The sequence below is a fragment of the Artemia sp. Qi Xiang Cuo genome, chromosome 8, assembly GCF_049724085.1.
Source record: "Artemia sp. Qi Xiang Cuo chromosome 8, ASM4972408v1, whole genome shotgun sequence".
Lineage (NCBI taxonomy): Eukaryota > Metazoa > Arthropoda > Branchiopoda > Anostraca > Artemiidae > Artemia > Artemia sp. Qi Xiang Cuo.
Window position 1 is genome coordinate 4,418,393 of NC_142801.1, and position 17,319 is coordinate 4,435,711.

Here is a 17,319-nt window from a genome sequence, read left to right on the forward strand (position 1 = left end):
AATTTCCAATTGAATGAGCCCTTTTTGAAGTTTCTAAGACAACGCTTTCTATAAAAAGCCTTATATGCCCCCAGGGCATAACTTACAACCCTTGCCCTGAAGGCTCTGGGAGGGTTGTCATGCTCAAAGACATAATTTCCGGATCTTTCAACTGCGTTGAACAAAATGGCTATATCAAAATTTTAATTGGATGTGTTTGGGGAAATGGTGGGCGTGGAAGGGGTGTTATTTGCCTTCGAGTCTCTTTTGGCTATTAAAAAGGGCACAAACCCTTCCAATTTCCAATCAAATGAGCCCTTTTAGAAGTTTCTACGACAACTCCTTCGACACGAAGTGCCCTGGTCTAAAATAAACAAAAAAAAAAATCAAAAAAAGAAGAAAATAATACCTTGTGCCAAAATCGTCTTTACTTAGGCAGCGCTATTGCACTGCCTATGATTACTCAATATTAAACACTTCAAAGTATTAATTAATTGATGTATCTAATACAAGAAAATATTTTAGACAGACGAATTAGGTTGTCCGATTTTGTTTTATTTATTCCTTCAGTTGAGTTCATCCACATATCAGTAGAATCCCCATTTTCTTTTAATTCTGAAAGCATCACTTTTATTATTATTTTTTTTTTTTACATATTCCCACTATTTGTTTAATTGCGAATGGTTGTAAAAAACTATTGATGCTGGCAATGCTCTATGGTAAGATGCAGATAAATTAGGTGTTACAATGGTCCAGTTAGTCTTGTTATGTAGAAAGGAAAAGTATCATAAAAGTATTGAATTAGTTTCTGTCTATTTTTCTTTCATAGTTCAGTGTAGCAGCAAAGGAGAACTTTTCACGACGCAAAACATGTCAAAAATTTTGCAACAACCAAAAGAAAAATCCTGGAAAATTCTTACTTTTGGGTATGAATCGAGCTAAGGTAGAACCAGAGGCAGAAATGTTTTAATTTTGACGTCCTTCGCACATTAAAATTTAATAAAAAAGCTGGAATGTAAGACAAATATTTATGTCTCTATTCAAATTGAGACTAAGATACTCTGTTTGAAGATAATAATATTTACTGAAATCAACGTCTTTTTAAACTTACTATTTTATACCTCATAAGCTACATGAGACAAAATTCTGAAACTTTGTAAATAAACTAATTTCATAGCCATAGAGGACAAAATTTTGTAATGTTCTGAAAATGTCAGGCTATAAAACAGATTTAGTATGTTGATACTGCTTTCAAACATATCCATTGATTAGAATTTTTTTTTATCTAAGGCTCATTTCTCTTTCTCGTTTAAAAGATCTAAAGCCGAACTGGCCAGCCATGACAAAAAACAGAAAGAACTGAATATAAAGACGACAAACTGGTCTATGGCCAATAAATGAAAACGAAGAAAAACAACAAAAATCAAACGATTATTTCACCCGTATCTAACAAGGCGTCTTCAGTGTAGAGAAAAACTAAAACTAAAAAAAATATATGAAACTAAAATAATCTAACCTAAAATATATAATATACAATTACTTAACATTTACAATTTGTAGCTACCTTCATCAAACCACAAAAGTAACTGAAAAGTTAAATTTGGGTCAAAATTTAAAACATAGTAAAGTCCTGATTCTAAGATTTTCACTTTTGTACTTAAAAATATTTTTTTTCTAGAAGCACCAAAAGAGTTTGAAGCCAGTCAGCGCTTCAAACATAAAGAAGAAAAAGTTGGTTTCTTCAAGAACACCATGTGCCAAGTTTAAAGGGAAGTCCAAGATGATTCGCGTGGAATTCATAAAAAAGAACCTACCCAATAGTGCCAAAAAGCTATCAGTCTCAGCCATTACATCTGTGGCTGGTAGTTCGAGTTCCAGTGCATCACCAACTAAAAAAATCGCTAATAAATGTGGTGAAAGGTCTAGTAGGGTTTTGGAAAAGTCTTCGATAGTCAAATCAGGAAAAGTCCAGGGTAAACCAGAAAGAAACCCAAATATCTCAGGAAAAAGTCCAATTGCTTCGGCAAAAAACTTAGTAACGCCAGGGGAAAGCCAGGTTTCACTGGAGAGAGGCCAGGGTCGTTCCTCTGTGGATCCAGGTTTTCTGTCTAAAACAGGATCTGCTGATACATCAGGGGAAACCCCCAACGTCTCAAGAGGTAGCGCAACTTATGTTTGGGGTGGTAAAAACAATTTCAAGACTTCTTCAATTGTTTCTGTGATGATCCCAAAGCCTCGCTGTAGATCAAGCTTGGTACAAATCAGTCAGAGCTCTTCCAGTGATGATTTTGAAAAGGGCAGTGTTTCAAATCAGCCCCAAAAGACAACCAAAAAAAAAACTATAAATGATCAGTCTGGTGATATTACTAATAGTATTGCAGAAGAAAGAGTTGATTCTGACAAAACCAATAAAGATGGTGAATCTGATGCTTCTGAATTTGAAGATTTTTTTAAAAACATCGAAAGTATGCCCAAAAGGTGCAGCAATCAGTTAAGTACTCCTATTGGCTCACCCAATGCTAGTTCAGGAAGCATTACTAATTCAGAAAAAGTTGATTTTCTGAAAACAACGGAATTTGAAGAAGAACCAGGTACAGAAAATAAAAATACTAGGAAAAACAGCAAGTCCGAGTGCGAGACCATTACAACTTTGCATAGTAGAAGCTCTAAGTATCAGAGCGTAACTGCTGTAAATCAGGAACAAAATAACCCCAAAGAAACGGAAGCGTCTTGTAGAAGTACATTGGAAACATTGCCAAAACTTGTTACTGCCACAAAACCTGATAGGTTAGATGGAATGAAGGATAATGAGATAAATAGGCCTTTGAAGAGAGGGCGTGGTAGACCAAGATCAAGACTATCATTACCTTTGCAAAAAAACAATGGAGCAGACGAGTCGAAAGGGCAGATTAGTGATGAGCTTTCAAATGGCAGGCGGAGCAGATCAAGATCTAGAAGTTCAAAAGACTCATTGATAAAAACTGGCAAGGAAGAAACGAATTCTCTTGAATCTAGTCAAAGACAAAGTATATTAATATCTACACTGCCGTCTTCGACAACCGAAATATCTCCTGCTTCTAGTTCTTCTATCCATGCAAAGGAGTGTTGCAATGAAGACGACTTGAAAGATGCTGTATCCGAAAGAAATACAAGACGATCATCATCTTTGCAAAAAAACATTGGAGCAGACGAGTCGAAATGGCAGATTAGTGATGAGCTTTCAAATAACAAGCGGAGCAGGTCAAGATCTAGAAGTTCAAGGGACTCATTGATAAAAACTGGAAAGGAACAAAAGGATTCTCTTGAATCTAGTCAACGACAAAGTATATTAATATCTAGACTGTCCTCTTCGACGACCGAAATAACTCCTGCTTCTAGTTCTTCTACCCATGCAAAGGAGTGTTCCAATGAAGACGACTTGAGAGACGCTGTATCCGAAAGAAATACAAGACGATTAAGAGCTATAAGTACAACAAAAGAAGAGCAATCTCGTTCACAACCACCTATTCCTCCAAGAAAGAACTCTCGAACTTCAGAGTGTATTGAGGAGAAGGAGTTCCTGGCAGGGATTGATCAGTTAAGTGAGTTAGAGGCAGTCTTTGATGAAGGACAGAACAAGTCTGAAGAAAATGAGAACTCTCTATGTTCTGCTGAGTTAAAACAAGTGAATACTTTGAATTTACCTAATCAGAAAGAAAAAACAAGGGTAGACCAATGTCCTGAACCTGCTAACAGCTGCGAAAACATTACTGAAGTACTGTCAAAAAGGTCAACATGTTTGAACGTTCGAATGGGTCCTAGTCTAGTTCCAGCAAATAATTGTGATCAAGTCACTAACTCCCTTGGTGATTTAAGAGACATACAAGAAACAGATCTTGATGCTCCAATCCAAAAAGAAAAACTTTCAAACGAATGCAGCTTTCTTTCTGTTGAAGTACCGGGCCTTAAACAAGTGGGTAACTCCTTCAACGTCTTATCTCAAAAGAGAAGAGACAACGAATCTCCAAGTCCTGTTAGAATACGTGTTAATACAGGCTCAAGGCTAAGCAGACGGGAAGAATTTTTTCTTAAAAAACAAATAAATCATTCTTTTAAAGCTTATGTAAAGCTAGAGCCGCTACGCTTAGACCGTGGATTATTGTCAGTGTCTTGCTTGTCTAAAGCTTCATTGGATGAAAGTATCCTTGCTGAATTTTCCTCAATGGCTGAATTAAAAAAAAACAAAAACGAAAATATAAATAACCTTAAGTTAGACACATCTGTACCAGAAAGAACCAAACTTGCTGACGATGAAAGCTTGGTTGGCAAACGTGGCACCAACAATACAGAAGACAAAAATGAATTCCAGGATTTGTGTGTGTCAGAAAGTGAAGAATGTGACCTAAGCTCACAAACATCCTCCCCGATTCCTGAGGGAAGCAAGATAGATTCTGGTAGCGCGTTTCCTACGCGTTTCAGGGCTAATGATGAAGCTCAGCTGAAATCCATTCTGACGCCGTTTCCTCGCAAGAAGTCAAAATCCGTGTCCTTTCATCCACATTTGGAATTATTTCCCGAAGAAAGTGCTTTGCTTTTAGCTTCTTCTGAAGTAGTTGATTTAAGCTCTGATCTTGGCGAGGAAGAGACGTCTGAGCCTGAGGTGGAAGATCATAAGTGTCTTATAGAAATAGAAGCTATTTGTTGTTCGGAGCTGGAGGATAGCTCTAGTAAAATAGAAAAAATAAAGGAGGTTATCAAGGAAGCTCCGAAATCTGCAAAATATTCGAAGGCTTTTATTGTTATTGGCAACTCCACAGAGCTCGACCTGCCCTCTGATATTATTGTTAATGTGACCCACCTTATTTTGAAAAATCTTCTAAGAGTGAAAGAAAATGTAGATGGCTCTGTTTCAAAATGTGAAACCACTGAAGCCGGTGCCCCTCTAAAAGACTCTAACAAACATTCTGAAAGTACAGTAACAGTCAAAGTTCCAAGAGAAAAAGTGCGAAATTCTACAACTACAAGTACCTCTCATGACAGCACTCCACTTTCAAGTCCCCCGAAACAACGGTTATGGCTCGATAATATTCGTAGTCCGGAAGAGAAAGTCACTGTTTCCATGAACGAGACTCCTGAAAATGTGTTGCTCAGTCAAATTGAAACAAGGCTATATAGAAATTCAATAGCAAGTGTTTGCCAGAATTCACCTGGTTCAAGTTTAGAAGGTATAACTCCTCTTTCAGAATACAAATTGTTGCGCGTGGATTCTAACTTGAATTCTCGTACTGGTAACGCATCCGTTGATGACTCTGCTAACTCCGGAAGCACTGAACAACCTGGCAGTTTGACTAAGAAGGAAGCGGAGGTTATCAAGAAACTCGGTATCAAGGCTCCATCACGAGTGGAAGCTGAAAGTTTAAGTGAGAAAGAGCGAAAGGACAGAGGAATTGAAAAAAAGGCAGTAAACCCTCAAGAACCTCATATTCATACTATAAAAGAAGCAGCTACTAAACAAAAGAAATCCATAGAATTAGAATCTAAGGGATTAGTTGAAATTGAGGGAAAAGAATCATATGACAGGGAGTTTTACCTTCAAATTCTAAGGAAGATTCAGAAAAAGAAATCAAATAGTAAAAGTGAAGGTATAATTACAGTAGAGGGAAAATCTAAAAAAAAAATGAATATAGATAAGCCGTGCTATACCGTGCACGGCCCCCGAAAGATACTCGACGATTCAATTCCTTTAGAGTCGATTTCTTTAACATCATTGGATCGGTTTGACCTCTCTGAGAAACACAAAGACAAGCTTCTAAAGAAACACAAAGAATGGTCAATTTTGCCAAATGCAGACGTTGCAGTTGGGTCTCATGAACACCCAAAGAGTCTTCAATTGGATGAAAAGAGTGAACGAAGAAAAGGAAGCCATGAAAGACAAGACAAGTCAAAAGATGTTTTAAATAAAAAAGTGGTAAATCAGGAAAGCCAAGAAATGCAAAAAAAGAAGCATAAAAGTAGAGAAAGAGAATTGAAACGAAAACAAGAAACGTCTGACTCCCAAGACAATAAACTGAAGAAAGAGAAAACTGTATCACGGTTTCTAGAAGAAGGCACTCAAAAAAGAGATGAATCTTGCTCGAACAAGAGGAAGTATGCAAAAGATGCTGATAGAAAGAAAAGCAGATCTCGAGACAAAGAACAAAAATCAAACAAAAGGCAGAAAATAGTTGAGATGAAATTAGTAAAAGACAAAAAAGGAAACATGGTTGCCGGTACCTTAAGCACTAACATATTTCTATCACCCGAAAGGCCCAAATCTGGAAAAGAGTTCTGGAAAGAAAGTCAAGCTAAGAAAGTGAATTCTACTGATATATCTGGTAGTCCAACTATCAGCTCACCTAGGACTCCTGATTTTACTAAAAATTCAGAGAACAAGTCAGCTACTTTGTTTTTATCACCAACTAAGGTCTCACCAAAAATGTCACCTATAGTCTCAAAAACTGCTTTAAAAATCATGCATGAAAAGAAACTTGCTGAAGCTGAACGGGCGAGTAAGTCAGAGTCACCCACAGAAGTATCATCAGGTTTTCTTGATCTTGCTCCCTTAACGGTATCTGGGAGCCCGGGTCATAAAGATACACTGATCATCGTTCCCCACCCAGAAACTGTAACCCCTCCTAAGTTTCAAGATTTATTTTTAGAGCATCAATCTGAAAGTATTGAGAAATCATCGAAGGGCGAAACAACCGCCGCCGAGATTGTTCCGAAAATGACTGATGTTGTTTTTGGACAAGCCACGGTAGCGATTGATATAAGAGATACAACAGAATTTCAAGAAGAAAAATCAGCTTCTCCTGTCGTAGAAGATACGGTAGTTGCCCCGAAAGATGATGGTTCGATGATTGCAGAAACTGCAGAGGATGTGACTTTACAGGGTCAGCATAGAACAGTGCATACAGATGAAGAAGAAAGTAGTGCTGATTTGCCTGAGACGAGTGATGATTCAAATTTTGATTTAAACGCTGCTGCACCCACTAGAACCTCCACAGAAGCTGTACAACATCCAGCAACAGAAATAAGCCCTGAAGGGCAGTCAACCGCTTCAGAAGATGAGCTATTATCTTCTCCTAAGCAGCTGCTTGGTGAAGAAAAAGAAGAGATTATTGCGGAGGGAAATATGTGCTCTGAAGATGCAGGCAAGGTGTGTTTAGTTCTTTTTCTTTCAAATCTTCCGTTTTTTTAAATTTTCTTTCTCTTTTTCTTTTCCTTCTTTCTATATATTTTGAGGTTTCACTATTAAAATCTGGAAATATCATATTTTCTAGTGTTCAGAGGGCTGTTCAATAAGTAACAGGGCCAATCGCGCTAGCTCAAGCACGGTTTATTTAATCATTTCAAAACTTAAGCTACTTTTCAGCGCAGTCTCCGGCAACAAACTTGTCCCGTCGTTGTTCATTTTTTTGTGCCTCTGGCATCAGATTCTTTGGGCTCTATGGTGTATAAATGGTCATAGATGTAGAAGTGTTGCAGGGTACTGTGTTGAAAAGCAGCTAAAGTTATTGCTTAAATAAATCGTTTTTTTACTTACAGTATTTTGTCTCGTTACTTATTGAATGGCCCTCGTATTTTATATTGTCAAACAATAAGATTTTTACGGAAAGTAAGAAAGAAGTCAAATATTACTTCTTTGTTTTTGCTTAATTAAACCAAAACCAAAAAATGACTTCAGGAAAATCATTAATTTTAAAGATGGGATTCCCCCCCTCTCTCTCTCTCTCTCTCTCTCTCTTTCTCTCTCTTTCTCTCTCTTTCTCTCTCTTTCTCTCTCTTTCTCTCTCTTTCTCTCTCTTTCTCTCTTTTCTCTCTCTCTCTCTTCTATCTCTCTTGAACAGTTCATGGTACTAAGATTTACTGAATTAACACAATGCTGTGTAATATTTCACTGGCTAAAATCACCGTAACTCCCTATTCTTTAATATTTTTTTTATCTTACATGTAGGAAATTACTGAAGAAGAAGCTACACCAAGATCAGATATGGTTACCACCCCCGTTTTTGATTTGGCTAAGGAGCCTGAACCAGAGCCTCTTGACTATGAAATTGATCTGGAGCACGAGGAAGAACTACTCGATACCTCAGAGAGGTATTCATCTAACTCGTTTTTTCAACCTCTTTCGTTGATTGTAGTATTAAGACACCGCCAAGAATTCCTACAATTAGATAATTTTGATGAGAATATGCTATAGCATGGCTATGCATTTTATTGATGATTTTAGCAGTTCAGATGCCAAATCGATAAAGTCTGTAATTAGCCGATGGAGAAAATTCAAAGACTGGAACATTCGTCTAAACATTTTTCTTACCTATGCATTTGATATATAATGGAAATAAGGGTTTTCAATGTTAAAACTAAATTGACTGCCACAAATGTTTTAATCTTGATTTTATTTGTATCTAAATAGATATTAAAATAATAAATAAAATCTTAAAAAATATTTTAAGTCCACTTGAATGGAATTTATGTAAAAGGAAGAAAACATGGATGGAAATTTATAGCATAATAAACTAACAAAAATAAATTTGTTGTTGTAAATTTACTGATGTAAAAAAATAATTTCTGCATGCTTGTGCAGTATTTACTTTTAGATGTCATAATAAAAAACTTACAAAAAAATATTGTGTTTTCAGTGAAGTGCAAATGACACTAGCTTTTTGAGGGTTTGTAAGTGCGGTAACACCATGTTTAACGGCGGTAAAGGCTGTCCGTTTTAATCTTGACTTCTTGACTCACTTTAATTTTTGTTCATTAAATGTTTCAATAGCACTCAACTTCGAAGAAAAAAACTTTTCTCTTATAATTTAAAATTAATTGAAACGACTAATCCTATCTAAATGGGTAAATATAATAAGGCATTACCATCTCAAGAAAGTTTCCAAACATTTTTGGCCGATTGACATTTTTTTTTGCCCAAAAAGTGTCTTTTGCCATAATAAGATTAGGAAAATATCTCTTTAGAGATGCTTTTACCCAGAGAAATACGCACTTTCGCTGCAATGGCAAGGCCACCCCATCTACATTTTTGAAATTTGATGTACTTTGAAGCCATGCTGAGGACATTTTCGGTTTTATAATTGTAAGACGCTAATTGATGCCGTATCTATCTCTTTTGGCGTTTTGGCAAATCAATAATATCAAAGCTATAAGGGTTTTGGTTAAAAGTATTCAGTTCATAAGCGGTGCCATTTTACAGATGGTCATTTTAATCAAAATAATTTAATTGTATTGTATATATGTATATTCTGTCCCATGAGCGGTGCCATTTTACAGACGGCTATTTTAACAAAATAATATAATTGTATATAATATAAGAAGTGAAAAGCTATGATTTTGAGCTGTAAACAAGTTTTAGGTGATGAAATAAACTTCAATTAAGAAAAAACTTTAATTATAAAAAAGGATTCAATTAATAAAAAATATCAACAATAATCGAAGTTCTAAATATAATTTTACTTCCCAATGGTTCCGTGGTTCATACATACATTCGGTTCGTCTGAACGGGAGCCGGCGTTTCTCCCCGTAAAATACACCCCTCCTTCTGCGGACCCCCCCTCCATGGCTGGTTGGTCTCCAGTCACTTTCGGCTTATAAAAAACGGGACCAACTTTCAATTTCTGACGTAATGAGCAACCTCCGAAGTATCTGCGACCATGAGGTGGAGGTGGGATGAGCAAGGGGCAGTCCCCCCTGCTATACGGAATAAATTTTGCTCGTTTTGTGGTTTAACGTTTACTTTCATAATTACAGCGTAGACCAGAAATATTCCCAGAAATCAAGAGGGATTAAATGTCAATTTCACATTTTTGTGTTTCTAAAGTATTTTTCACAACCCCCCCCCCTCCCGAAAAACAGTTCCCTAAACAAAATCCCGGATACCGTCCTGGGGACTAAATATCGATTTGTAATTTTCTGTGGGGGTATTTTCTGCAGGGGGGGGGGGGGAGTTAAATGTCTAACCCCGGTCAGAACTACCGTTTCATTACTTTCTTTCTAAATATTCGAATCTTAATTGAATAATTGAATCAGTTGCTATTGATGGTATTACTACCACATACTACACGTAATACAATTACCCTTGCACCATTGGCATTATCAAACAGGTACTATGGAGTCGACAAAAAATTCTGGAGTCGACAAAATAAAGTAATGACAGATTCTAGATGACAGTTGACAATGGCAGTTAAAAGTAAATATCCTGGAGTCGATAAAAAAAAGCAATGACAAATTTTAAATTCGGACAGTGAGAAGCAGCCGGCTTCCTATTAAATCAGGAGTTAAGCAGGGTTGTGTTCTATCCCTCTTTGTATGAATCATTTTGATGGATTTTGTCTTAAGAAGTAAAGGAAAAGCAATGGGAGACCACGGAATCAAATGGGGAGGAAAAACTCTCCTGGAATTAGATTATGCTAACGATTTAAGCATCCTAGATGAAAGTTTGACCAAAATAAATGAACTTTTAGAGGTTTTGCAAGTTCAGCGTGCTAGAATAGGTTTGAAATTTAATGTTAAGAAGACTAAGGTACTAAGGCTAGGAATAAGTGAAGATGAAAAGGTGACGTTGGATAATGAAAAGATTGATCAGGTGGGCAGCTTCACTTACCTTGGTAGTATTATTCGTAAAGACGGTGGGAGCAGTAAAGAAGTTAAAAGTAGAATAGCCAAGGCTCAGGTGTTTTTTCACAGTTAAAAAAATTGGAAGAATAGGAAGATAAGTCTGCAAACCAAGATAGAATATTAGAAGCTACAGTGATGACCGTGGTCAAATATGGCTCTGAAGCATGGGCGCTCCGAAAGCCGGATAAAGATTTGCTAGATGTTCTCCAGAGAAATTGCTTACGGATTGTTCTGGGTACCCGGCTGACTGACCGTATTTCAAACAGTAGGCTGTACGAAAAATGTGGTTCAATCTCGCTTTCTAGGGCTATAACGAAAGAAAGGTTGAGACGGTTAGGGCATGTTGTGCGAATGAAGGACGACATATGGCTGAACATTATTCCAAACTGACAGTATTCCAAACAGTAAGCTGTACGAAAAGTGTGGTTAGATCCCGCTTTCCAGGGCTGTAATAAGAGAAAGGTTGAGATGCGTAAGGCACGTTCTACGGATGAAGGATTACAGATCGTTCTTTTTGGCCAACCGTCTAGGGCTAAACAGAAAGCAGGTCGTCAGCAGCTGGGGTGGGAGGACGTCATAAAGAAAGATTAAAGGAAATGGGAACTTCCTGGGACGGTGTAAAAAGGGAGGCTTTGAATAGATTGGGATGTAGGAGAAGCGTTCGTAGCTGTGTTGGCCTCAGGTGGCTTGGTGCTGCGATGAGTTGTTAGTAGTAGTAGTAGTATTTCTCTCTTCTCATAACTCTCTCTCTTTCTTTTTATCCTCTCTTATCTCTTCTCCTTCGCACTTTCATGTATAACAACCAGTAACCAATATCGAATATCTTGACCTGAGTTTTCCCTCTTTCAAACAGTTTGTGGTAACGAACTGTAAGTAAGGAGTGACTCGGATCAATAGTAAATGAAACACAAAAATATGGAATTTTAATATCAATAGATACATCAAAAGAATCAGCTTATTATGCTGATTCCAAATATATAATATTCATCAAGTTTTTTGAAAATCACGCCGTGATATTCAGCGTACTGGAGAACCCTACTGTAGAAATTTCAAGCTCCTATCTGCATAAATATGGAATTTTGCTATTTTTGCCGGAAGACAGATCACGGATGCGTATTTTTTGTTGTTGTATTTTTTCGAGGGGTGATGTTATTGAAATAATGGTTCTAGAAAATCGGGAGAGGTTGCATTCGAACGGAAATTAAAAGTTCTAGTGTCCTTTTTAAGTGAACAAAAAGATTGGACGGAAACTGGGCCCTTCCCACACCCATTTTTCCCCAAAATTATCTGATCAAAATTTCGAGATAGCTAATTTGACCAGTATAGTTGAAAGATCAAACAATTATGTCTTTAGGTGCAAAATTACCCCTCACAGTCCGTAGGGAGAGGCCTTTAAGTCGTGAAATTAGCCCATTGTTTACGTATAGCATTTGTTATTGGGAAGTATACAGACATTTTTCGGGGGGGACGGGGTTATAATTGGGTTGGATTTCTATAGGAAAAATATTCCTTAGGGAGGGAAATTTCTGGGTGGTGAATATTCCAGGGGAAATGTTACACTGGGGGTATTTGACAGAATTGCTATACGAAATTCTTGTTAATTGTCTTACATTCTCTTTGCAAATTTTTTCATGTGGAGATGATCAGGGGGATGTTTTTCGCGTGTTTTGATTTTCGGGAAATAATTTCCACAGAAGGTGGCATATCTGGAGTGATCGAGAAACCGATTAGAGATTAAAGTCTTATTCAAATGAAAGAATGCTAAAGGAGATTTTTTCAGGCCAAATCCTCCGCAACTAATTTTACTGGGAGGGAGGATTCTCATTGTGGATGAAACTGCATGGAGGGAATTCGACTGGGGGGTGGGTTGCACTTTACGTTGGATGAAATTTCCACGGAGGAGTCTTCTGTGAGGAGAAGGGGTATATTTCATAGAGGGTGAGTCAGATTTACCGGCATTATTTGAAAAATGAACTGAAATTATTCCATATATGAAGGGTTGCCCCCTCCTCAATACCTTGCTCTTTACGCTAAAGTTTGACTTTTGTCCTAAATTTTTAAAAGCGGCCGCTCAAACACGGGGGCCGTTTAATTAGAAAAGAAAGCTTTTTTAAAAGTGCAAACAGCTTTAACGTCAAGAGCAAGGTATTGAGGAGGGGCAACCCTTCATATACGGAATAAGTATACCAAAGTTAATAGGTAAATTTCGTTTTAATTTTTATGTACGGTGAGCCAAATTCGAACCTCTATTACTTGAAAAGCCTTTCGAAACTAAATAAAAAAAACAAGTTTTTTTTTAACTGAAAGTAAGGAGCGACATTAAAACTTAAAACGAACAGAAATTATTCCGTCTATGAAAGGGGCTGTCCCTTCTCAACGCGTCCCTCTTTACGCTAAAGTTTGACTCTTTCTCGCAACTCTATTTTTTAAAACAATAAAAAACTTAACCGTGAAGAGCGAGGCGTTGAAGAGGGGAAGCCCCTTTCATATATGAAACAATTTCTGATCGTTTTGAGTTTTAATGTCGCTCCTTAATTTTAGTAAAAAAAAACTTGTTTATTTAATTACGACATAATTTTGGTGCTGGTCATTTCCGTCTTGGTTTTCTCTTTTCCTTTGGTCTGTGTTTAATTGGCTCACCAATACCCTTTAAATCCTATCTCTTTCATTATTCTCTCCCTCCAACTTTTATTTTGTATATTAGCAACTAGAACTCCCTGAATATTTTTTTAAGGCAAATTCACGAAGAACAGAGATCAACTGAAGCGGAGGAGGAGCGAAATAATTTATCCGAGTCACCTAATAATAATGCTCAAGGTAGGAAATTGACTCCTTATTTTTTTTGTCGATAGTTGGTATAGTATCGATATAGTATCGATAGTTGGTATAGGAGCGAAATAATATATCCGGGTCACCTAATAATTATACTCAAGGTAGAAAATTGCCTCCTTATTTTTTCGTCGATAGTTGGTATAATATCGATAGTTGTTATAGGAGCGAAATAGTTTATCCGAGTCACCTAATAATAATATTCCAGGTAGGAAATTGACTCCTTATTTTTTTGCCGATAGTTTGTATAGTATCGATATAGTATGGATAGTTGGTATAGGAGCGAAATAATTTATCAGAGTCATCTAATAATAATACTCAAGGTAGGAAATTGACTCCTTGTTTTTTGTCGATAGTTGGTATAGTATCGATAAAAAACATTAAAACTGATTAATATTGTAGCCAGGATTTTGTTAAGGATGGTTCGATACTTTTGTTCCTTAGAGGTGGTATTTTCTCAATGATTTTTTGAAGGACTGTTACTAAATTTAAGGTGGAAAGTTTTACACTGTCAATCTTATTTTATAGCCACAATTTTTGTTTTACTACCAGTGGTGTAATTTTTTCAAAATCCTGGGGTGGGGGGGGGGTCAAAATTGGAGCAAATTTTTCCAAATCAAGTGAAAATGACTGTGAAAACTGAAAAATGAGCCATATAGTTCCATAAAGGTCCATGAATTATGCAGGCTTATCTTAGTTTTGACAAGATTTTTGAAGAAACTAAATTTCAGCTGGGGGGGGGGGGGGGCAAATCGAGACATGAGAGGGGCAGTTGTCCCCCAGCCCCATAGCATTAAGCCTCTTTTTATAACATACGATATTTTTTTGTGGTACAATTATTTAATGCTTAATATAGACTCGTATTTAGACTTAGATACGAATAAAATAATTTTTAGTCATTTAGTGATGACAAAATTTAGAGAAATACCTCATTTCAACAAATGTCTTGAACATTGTATTGGTTGGTCTTGAACATTGAATAAATTCTACCGGTCGGCCCTTAGCAATTAATGTACATCATAGAGCATTAATGTACACTATGTACAGAGGGTTTATTTAATTTACATTAATGAACATTTTATTACTTAAACATCTTATATGAACATTTTATTACATAATTTACACTAATGAACATAATTGAACATTGTGTTGTCTTGAACATTGAACAATAAATTCTACCGGTTGGCCCTTATTAATTAATGTATATCATAGAGCATTAATGTACACTATATACAGAGGGTTTATTTAATTTACATTAATGAACATTTTATCACTTAAACATCTTATATGAACATTTTATTACATAATTTACACTAATGAACATAATTGAACATTGTGTTGTCTTGAACAATGAACAATAAATTCTACCGGTTGGCCCTTAGCAATTAATGTACATCATAGGGTACTAATGTACAGAGTGTGCATTTAATTTACACTAATGAACATTTATTTCTTAAACATCTTATATGAACATTTTATTACATAGTTTACATTAATGAACATAATTGAACATTGTGTTGTCTTGAACATTGAACAATAAATTCTACCGGTCGGCCCTTAGCAATTAATGTACATCATAGAGCATTAATGTACACTATGTACAGAGGGTTTATTTAATTTAAATTAATGAACATTTTATTACTTAAACATCTTATATGAACATTTTATTACATAATTTACACTAATGAACATAATTGAACATTGTGTTGTCTTGAACATTGAACAATAAATTCTACCGGTTGGCCCTTAGCAATTAATGTATATCATAGAGCATTAATGTACACTATATACAGAGGGTTTATTTAATTTACATTAATGAACATTTTATCACTTAAACATCTTATATGAACATTTTATTACATAATTTACACTAATGAACATAATTGAACATTGTGTTGTCTTGAACAATGAACAATAAATTCTACCGGTTGGCCCTTAGCAATTAATGTATATCATAGAGCACTAATGTACAGAGTGTGCATTTAATTTACACTAATGAACATTTTATTACTTAAACATCTTATATGAACATTTTATTACATAGTTTACACTAATGAACATAATTGAACATTGTTTTGTCTTGCACATTGAAGAATAAATTCTATCAGTTGGCCCTTAGCAATTAATGTACATCATAGAGAACTAATGTACAGAGTGTGCATTTAGTTTACACTAATGAACATTTTATTACTTAAACATCTTATATAAACATTTTATTACATAATTTACACTAATGAACATAATTGAACATTGTGTTGTCTTGAACATTGAACAATAAATTCTACCGGTTGGCCCTTAGCAATTAATGTATATCATTGAGCATTAATGTACACTATGTACAGAGGGTTTATTTAATTTACATTAATGAACATTTTATTACTTAAACATCTTATATGAACATTTTATTACATAATTTACACTAATGAACATAATTGAACATTGTGTTGTCTTGAACAATGAACAATAAATTCTACCGGTTGGCCCTTAGCAATTAATGCATATCATAGAGCACTAATGTACAGAGTGTGCATTTAATTTACACTAATGAACATTTTATTACTTAAACATCTTATATGAACATTTTATTACATAGTTTACACTAATGAACATAATTGAACATTGTGTTGTCTTGAACAATGAATAATAAATTCTACCGGTTGGCCCTTAGCAATTAATGTACATCATAGAGCACTAATGTACAGAGTGTGCATTTAATTTACACTAATGAACATTTTATTACTTAAACATCTTATATGAACATTTTATTACATAATTTACACTAATGAACATAACTGAACATTGTGTTGTCTTGAACAATGAACAATAAATTCTACCGGTTGGCCCTTAGCAATTAATGTACATCATAGAGCACTAATGCACAGAGTGTGCATTTAATTTACACTAATGAACATTTTATTACTTAAACATCTTATATTAACATTTTATGACATAGTTTACATTAATGAACATAATTGAACATTGTGTTGTCTTGAACAATGAATAATAAATTCTACCGGTTGGCCCTTAGCAATTAATGTACATCATAGAGCACTAATGTACAGAGTGTGCATTTAATTTACACTAATGAACATTTTATTACTTAAACATCTTATATGAACATTTTATTACATAATTTACACTAATGAACATAACTGAACATTGTGTTGTCTTGAACAATGAATAATAAATTCTACCGGTTGGCCCTTAGCAATTAATGTACATCATAGAGCACTAATGTACAGAGTGTGCATTTAATTTACACTAATGAACATTTTATTACTTAAACATCTTATATGAACATTTTATTACATAATTTACACTAATGAACATAACTGAACATTGTGTTGTCTTGAACAATGAACAATAAATTCTACCGGTTGGCCCTTAGCAATTAATGTACATCATAGAGCACTATTGTACAGAGTGTGCATTTAATTTACACTAATGAACATTTTATTACTTAAACATCTTATATGAACATTTTATTACATAGTTTACATTAATGAACATAATTGAACATTGTGTTGTCTTGAACATTGAACAATAAATTCTACCGGTCGGCCCTTAGCAATTAATGTAAATCATAGAGCATTAATGTACACTATGTACAGAGGGTTTATTTAATTTACATTAATGAACATTTTATTACTTAAACATCTTATATGAACATTTTATTACATAATTTACACTAATGAACATAATTGAACATTGTGTTGTCTTGAACATTGAACAATAAATTCTACCGGTTGGCCCTTAGCAATTAATGTATATCATAGAGCATTAATGTACACTATATACAGAGGGTTTATTTAATTTACATTAATGAACATTTTATTACTTAAGCATCTTATATGAACATTTTAT

At 35.2% G+C, this 17,319-nt stretch overlaps 1 protein-coding gene across 3 annotated transcripts in view; it reads left to right on the forward strand.

Annotated features, from left to right (window-relative positions):
- Nucleotides 1-17,319, forward strand: part of LOC148949084 (uncharacterized) — a 121,231-nt gene that overhangs the window by 30,348 nt on the left and 73,564 nt on the right. For all 3 annotated transcript variants that reach the window (XM_089093158.1, XM_089093157.1, XM_089093159.1), the window contains 3 exons: nucleotides 1,658-7,156; nucleotides 7,955-8,097; nucleotides 13,361-13,443. In XM_089093158.1, the coding sequence (XP_088949284.1) occupies nucleotides 1,658-7,156; nucleotides 7,955-8,097; nucleotides 13,361-13,443 (5,725 nt within the window). The remainder of the gene's footprint in view (nucleotides 1-1,657; nucleotides 7,157-7,954; nucleotides 8,098-13,360; nucleotides 13,444-17,319) is intronic.